At 47.3% G+C, this 7784-nt stretch overlaps 1 protein-coding gene across 1 annotated transcript; it reads left to right on the top strand.

The window, feature by feature from the left end:
* Positions 1 to 329: 329 nt before the first annotated feature.
* On the top strand, positions 330 to 1093 carry LOC123106563 (calmodulin-like protein 5). Its single transcript, XM_044528686.1, has one exon. The coding sequence runs from the start codon at positions 413 to 415 to the stop codon at positions 902 to 904; it is 492 nt and encodes a 163-aa protein (XP_044384621.1). The 5' UTR covers positions 330 to 412; the 3' UTR covers positions 905 to 1093.
* The last annotated feature ends 6691 nt before the right edge of the window (positions 1094 to 7784 follow it).

Genomic DNA, 7784 nt, shown 5'->3' with positions numbered 1-7784 from the left:
AATTCTTCTAAGATTGCCTTTTCATCAAAACAAAAAAAAAATAAAGTTAACAATTCAAAATTCAAACCGGGTCTTTTTGCCTTTGCCCTTTTGTTAGCACTTTTGTACTTTTCCCGTTTAGATTGTGCACTTTTGTAACGCGTACGGTGCCCGTGCGGTGCTGATGTGCGATGGCTACAATTTTCTTGACTTGGCTAGGATAGAGAATGCACGATTGGAATTAATGAGAGCGACGAGTCAACGGCCGCCATGTACTCCTCCCATATGACTCCATCTCCTATATAAATCTCCGCCTCCCTCACCTCTAAACCCATCCAAATCGATCTCACCTTCATTTCATTCCTCTAGCTACCCACATCGATCACTCCATCCTCATCTCTGTGCTGCTGCTGCTGCAACAACACCAACAACAATGGCTGCCGGTGCAGCGGCGATCAGCTCGGAGCAGATGAGCGAGTTCCGGGAGGCCTTCGCCTTCTTCGACAAGGACGGCGACGGCTGCATCACGGCGGAGGAGCTGTCCACGGTCATCCTCTCCCTGGGCCAGACCCCGACGCCCGAGGAGCTGCGGGACATGGTGCGCGACGTGGACGCCGACGGCAACGGCACCATCGAGTTCGCCGAGTTCCTGGCGCTCATGTCCCGCAAGGCCGACGCCGACGCGGACGCCAGCGACCCCGAGGAGGAGCTCCGGGAGGCCTTCCGGGTGTTCGACAAGGACCACGACGGCCACATCTCCAAGGCCGAGCTGGGCCATGTCATGATCAGCCTTGGCGAGAAGCTCACCGACGAGGAGGTGGAGGAGATGATCCAGGAGGCCGACCTCGACGGCGACGGCCTCGTCAACTTCGACGAGTTCGTCAGGATGATGATGCTCTCCGACTCCGACCAGCAGCAGCACTGAGATACACTGTCCGTCCATTTCTCCAATGGACAACTGACGGCCGGCCTGGTCGCCGTGATTAATTCAGGTTCAGCAGCGACGAGTCAATCCAGCTATATGTCTCAGCCAGCTGCTCCATATCTCCAGTTGATGCCGGCCGGAATTCTGCCGGAGCTTTCATTTACTCATTAACTGAGCTGCATGTATAGATGTATGGATTGGTTACTGATATTCGTGACCTGAATAATGTGATTGATCGTCAAAAAGGTCTCGTCGATGTGTTCTATCCCTCCATTCCCTTAGTAGTACAATGTTATCATGAAAAATACATTTTACATCTATACAAGGCCACTAACGATAATCGAGATAAAAATTAATGATGTTTTCTCGTAGTATCAACTTGTTTAATACTTGCATGCATGTAGTCATAATTGTTGGAAATATGAGCAATTTATCAAATAATTTTATTAACAGAAATACTAAATAATGCATGACTAATATAGTAGAGATAAAACAAGTCATACGTTCTGACAGAGAGAAGGTAAATAGCTTCTGCATATATGAACCGTAGCCTATCATATCTAAAGCAGACAGTATAGCAAGTAGCATATATGAAGTAGAACATATCATGTGTAGGACAAGAACTAGAACAAGAAACTGCAGCAGAACCTTTAACAGGAAAGACAAGAACACGTACGGGACAGCAGCAGCAGAAGCGCTGGACTTGGGGTCGGTGTCCTCGCCTGCCATGTCGTCGAGGAGGTCGTGGACGTCGGGGAAGAAGTCGTCGGCGACCGGATCGTCCGTGATGAAGCAATCAGTAGTCGCGCTGAGCGCTCCCCAAAAACCTTATCACCCTTCAGGCGCGCCATTCGAATTCAGTGTCTACTATAGAAAACGTTTCAACTCCCACGTGACCTTTCGTATACCCGTCGTGCATGGCAAAAATTTAGATATCGGCTCGGCTCATTCCCGCAACCCGCAACCCGCGGCGCGTCGTGACGAGGCGAGGCGAGGTGTGGCGAGGCGGGCGGCGGAGAAGGAGCGCGCGTGGATATCCCTCTTGTTCTCATGCTCGTACAAGTGGGGAAAGAACCTCCCTTATAAGGAGGTCCAACTCCCACTAAACTAGCAATCTGGGACTAAACTTTAGTAATATCCCTTGCCTTGCACAAATGGGCTAAGTGGGTCTCTAGGATTTATTAGGAATTTTTGAAATAGTTATTGGGCTGCCCAAAATAGACTAAATTCCAGCAAACCCCCACCAGATCCCAGAGGCACACAGAAATTTGTCTTTGGTTCCAAAACACTGTTTTATATACCGGTACCGCAGTGGAGACTGTTAAGTTGAACTTCCACCTAGAACTCTATACTACACTAGTAAGCAACTTGAACAGTGGACTGGGCCTTCAACTGCAAGTTTTCTGCGAATCTAGCTTCACATAAAGCCTTGACCGATACGTGGCTACCGTGGATCTTCCCCGCGGGTGGAGCTTATGCGTCATACTCCGTGACCTTTCATGAGTTTATTAGAGAGAACCCTACTCTCATAGATTGCGACGTTTGACAATCAGACTCATATAGGTGTGTTCTTCAAAAGATATTCTGCATGATAGCATCTCTGCTTAAATAAGCCACTTAGAACACATTAAGATATACATCAACCTGCCATGCAGATTAGAAGAATATTGCATCTTCATGAAGTGGTATTGTGAATAGTAAGGATACTCTCCTCTTAGTTGACCAACAGCTTGTCTTTCACATCTAATTCACGGGATCTCCGATCACAAAGAATAGGTTACCACTGTGAACAACTCATATTGTGGGTCTCATACCCATCTCCCTCGATGCATTATCTGTCACATTACGTGATAGACCCTTGATAAAAGGATCTGCCAGATTTTTAGACGTTTGGATATAATCCAACGCAATAACTCCAGAGTTTTTCATTTTCCTGACAGACTTTAACCTTCTCTAAACGTGTCTTGATGACTTCATGTTATCCTTTAAATTGCTCACTTTCATGATCACAGTTTGATTGTCGCAGTTCATAAGGACACCCGATACAAATTTATCAACAACCGGCAAGTCATTCAAGAGCCGGCGAAGCCAATCTGCTTCAACCGTAGCTGTATCTAGTGTTGTGAGTTCTGCTTCCATTGTTGACCTTGTTAAGATGGTCTGCTTGCAAGACTTCCAAGAAACAGCGCCACCTCCATGAGTGAATACATAACCGCTCATGGCCTTTATCTCATCAGTATCTGAGATCCAGTTTGAGTCACTATACCCTTCAAGCACCTTTGGATGCCCGGTGTAGTGAATTCCATAATTTGCAGTGCCTTTCAAATAACGCAAAACTCTTTCTAGAGCTTTCCAATGCACATCTTCTGGTTTTGAAACAAACCGACTCAGTTTGTTAACAGCAAAGAGATGTCAGGTCTTGTAGCACTGGCTAAGTACATAAGCGAGCCAATAATCTGAGAATACTTCAATTGGTCTCTAGCAATTCTTTGATTCTTTCGAAGCAACACACTAGCATCATATGGTGTTGGAGAGGGCTTGCAGTCACTATAGCCAAAGCGACTCAAGATCTTTTTCACATAGTGAGATTGAAGCAATGTAATCCCACAATCATCGTCTCTCAACAACTTGATGTTCAGAATGACATTAGCCACTCCTAAATCCTTCATCTCAAAACAACGAGATAGGAAATCCTTGACCTCCTTAATAACATTCAGATTGGTTCCGAAAATCAGTATGTCATCAACATATAAGCACAGGATAACTCCCTCGCCCCCGCCATGGCGATAGTACACACATTTGTCAGCTTCGTTCACAACAAAGCCTGCAGCTGTTAAAGTTCTTTCAAACTTCTCATGCCACTGTTTGGGTGCTTGCTTAACTCTGTACAAAGACTTCAGCAACTTGCACACTTTTCCTTCCTGACCATCTAGTACAAACCCATCTGGTTGTTCCATATAAATTTCCTCGTCCAACTCTCCATTTAGGAAAGCAGTCTTAACATCCATTTGATGAACGAGAAGACCATGCGAGGCAGCTAGTGAAAGTAGAACTCGAATAGTGCTCAGTCGAGCCACAAGTGAGTAAGTATAAAAGAAGTCTTCACCTTCCTTTTGGGTATAACCCTTAGCCACGAGCTGAGCCTTGTACTTTTCAATAGTACCATCAGGCCTAAACTTCTTCTTGAATACCCATTTGCATCCTATAGGTTTGCACCCATAAGGACGACCAGTTATCTCCCAAGTTTCATTTGCCAAGATGGAATCCATCTCGCTACAAACCGCTTCCTTCCAGTAGTCAGCATCTTCAGATGCATAGGCCTCTTAAATAGAACTGGGAGTGTCATCTATGAGGTACACAAGAAAATCATCACCAAAGGACTTTGCAGTCCTCTGTCTCTTGCTCCTAATAGGAACTTCATTGTTCTCCTCCACAGGACTTTCAAAGTGTTCCATCGAAATTGTAGGTTCAGTAATTGTAATTGGTTCCTGATTCGATGAACTAGGCATCTCCTGATTAGATGAGGTAGCCATATCCTTCATGGGAAAGATATCTTTAAAGAAAGTCGCATCATTCGACTCCATGATCGTACCGACATGCATGTCAGGTACCTCAGATTTTACAACCAAGAATCTATAGCCAATGCTAGGTTTAGCGTTGTTTTCCGGGTGTGGTGGAAAATGGGCAAGGGCCGGGCCATCACCCCCCAAGTGGCGCGCCGTATCTTGATCCGGATACGGTGGCAAGTGAGCGAGGATCGGGTCGTCGCATCCTTAGTGGCGCGCTACATCAGCGCCCGGATGTAGTGGAAAATGAGCAAGGGTCTTCGCATTTGACTCGACGAGTGCGAAGGGTAAGGAAGCTAGCCGAGGCTAGGAGGATTCGCTTAGGTAGCTGGAACGTAGGGTCTCTGACAGGGAAGCTTCGGGAGCTAGTTGATGCAGCAGTGAGGAGAGGTGTTGATATCCTTTGCGTCCAAGAAACCAAATGGAGAGGACAGAAGGCGAAGGAGGTGGAGGATACCGGCTTCAAGCTGTGGTACACGGGGACGGCTGCAAACAGAAATGGCGTAGGCATCTTGATCAACAAGAGCCTCAAGTATGGAGTGGTAGACGTCAGGAGACGTGGGGACCGGATTATCCTGGTCAAGCTGGTAGCTGAGGACTTGGTTCTCAATGTTATCAGCGCATATGCCCCGCAAGTAGGCCACAATGAGAACACCAAGAGGGAGTTCTGGGAAGGCTTGGAAGACATGGTTAGGAGTGTACCGATTGGTGAGAAGCTCTTCATAGGAGGAGACCTCAATGGCCACGTGGGTACATCTAACACAGGTTTTGAAGGGGCGCATGGGGGCTTTGGCTATGGCATCAGGAATCAAGAAGGAGAAGATGTCTTAAGCTTTGCTCTAGCCTACAACATGATTGTAGCTAACACCCTCTTTAGAAAGAGAGAATCACATCTGGTGACTTTTAGTAGTGGCCAACACTCTAGCCAGATTGATTTCATCCTCTCGAGAAGAGAAGATAGGCGTGCATGCCTAGACTGTAAGGTGATACCTGGGGAGAGTGTTGTACCCCAACATAAGCTGGTGGTTGCTGACTTCCGCTTTCGGATTCGTGTACAGCGGGATAAGCGTGCCAAGGTCGCTAGAACGAAGTGGTGGAAGCTCAAGGGGGAGGTAGCTCAGGTGTTCAAGGAGAGGGTATTTAAGGAGGGCCCTTGGGAGGAAGGAGGGGATGCGGACAATGTGTGGATGAAGATGGCGACTTGCATTCGTAAGGTGGCCTCGGAGGAGTTTGGAGTGTCCAGGGGAAGGAGAAGCGAAGATAAGGATACCTGGTGGTGGAATGATGATGTCCAGAAGGCGCTTAAAGAGAAGAAAGATTGCTTCAGGCGCCTATACCTGGATAGGAGTGCAGACAACATAGAGAAGTACAAGATGGCGAAGAAGGCCGCAAAGCGAGCTGTTGGTGAAGCAAGGGGTCGGGCATATGAGGACCTCTACCAACAGTTAGGCACGAAGGAAGGTGAAAGGGACATCTATAAGATGGCTAAGATCCGGGAGAGGAAGACGAGGGATATTGGCCAAGTCAAATGCATCAAGGATGGAGCAGGCCAACCCTTGGTGAGGGACGAAGAGATTAAGCATAGATGGCGGGAGTACTTCGACAAGCTGTTCAATGGGGAGAATGAGAGTTCTACCATTGAACTGAATGACTCCTTTGATGAGACCAGTATGCGTTTTGTGCGGCGCATCCAGGAGTCTGAGGTGAAGGAGGCTTTAAAAAGGATGAAAGGAGGCAAGGCGATGGGCCCTGATTGTATCCCCATTGAGGTGTGGAAAGGTCTCGGGGACATAGCGATAGTATGGCTAACCAAGCTTTTCAACCTCATTTTTCGGGCAAACAAGATGCCAGAAGAATGGAGACGGAGTATATTAGTACCAATCTTCAAGAACAAGGGAGATGTTCAGAGTTGTACTAATTACCGTGGAATTAAGCTGATGAGCCATACAATGAAGCTATGGAGAGAGTCATTGAGCACCGCTTAAGAAGAATGACAAGCGTGACCAAAAATCAGTTTGGTTTCATGCCTGGGAGGTCGACCATGGAAGCCATTTTCTTGGTACGACAACTTATGGAGAGATACAGGGAGCATAAGAAGGACTTGCATATGGTGTTCATTGACTTGGAGAAGGCCTATGATAAGATACCGCGGAATGTCATGTGGTGGGCCTTGGAGAAACACAAAGTCCCAGCAAAGTACATTACCCTCATCAAGGACATGTACAATAATGTTGTGACAAGTGTTCGAACAAGTGATGTCGACACCGATGACTTCCCGATTAAGATAGGACTGCATCAGGGGTCAGCTTTGAGCCCTTATCTTTTTGCATTGGTGATGGATGAGGTCACAAGGGGTATACAAGGAGATATCCCATGGTGTATGCTCTTTGCGGATGATGTGGTGCTAGTTGATGATAGTCGAACGGGGGTAAATAGGAAGTTAGAGTTATGGAGACAAACCTTGGAATCGAAAGGGTTTAGGCTTAGTAGAACTAAAACCGAGTACATGATGTGCGGTTTCAGTACTACTAGCTGTGAGGAGGAGGAGGTTAGCCTTGATGGCTAGGTGGTACCTCGGAAGGACACCTTTCGGTATTTGGGGTCAATGTTGCAGGAGGATGGGAGTATTGATGAAGATGTGAACCATCGAATCAAAGCCGGATGGATGAAGTGGCGCCAAGCTTCTGGCATTCTCTGTGACAAGAGAGTGCCACAAAAGCTAAAAGGCAAGTTCTACAGGACGGCGGTTCGACCCGCAATGTTGTATGGCACGGAGTGTTGGCCGACTAAAAGGCGGCATGTTCAACAGTTAGGTGTGGCGGAGATGCGTATGTTGAGATGGATGTGTGGCCACGCGAGGAAGGATCGAGTCCGGAATGATGATATACGAGATAGAGTTGGGGTAACACCAATTGAGGAGAAGCTTGTCCAACATCGTTTGAGATGGTTTGGGCATATTCAGCGCAGGCCTCCAGAAGCTCCAGTGCATAGCGGACGGCTAAAGCGTGCGGAGAATGTCAAGAGAGGGCGGGGTCGACCGATTTTGACATGGGAGGAGTCCGTTAAGAGAGACCTGAAGGATTGGAGTATCGACAAAGAGCTAGCTATGGACAGGGGTGCGTGAAAGCTTGCTATCCATGTGCCAGAGCCATGAGTTGGTTGCGAGATCTTATGGGTTTGACCTCTAGCCTACCCCAACTTGCTTGGGACTAAAGGCTTTGTTGTTGTTGTTTGTTGTTGTTTTGAATCTATAGCCAATGCTATGAAAAGCATATCCCAGGAAAACACAATCCACAGTCTTTGGTCCAAGCTTC

This window comes from Triticum aestivum, chromosome 5A (assembly GCF_018294505.1).
Source record: "Triticum aestivum cultivar Chinese Spring chromosome 5A, IWGSC CS RefSeq v2.1, whole genome shotgun sequence".
NCBI lineage: Eukaryota > Viridiplantae > Streptophyta > Magnoliopsida > Poales > Poaceae > Triticum > Triticum aestivum.
This window is presented reverse-complemented; position numbering and strand designations above follow the sequence as displayed.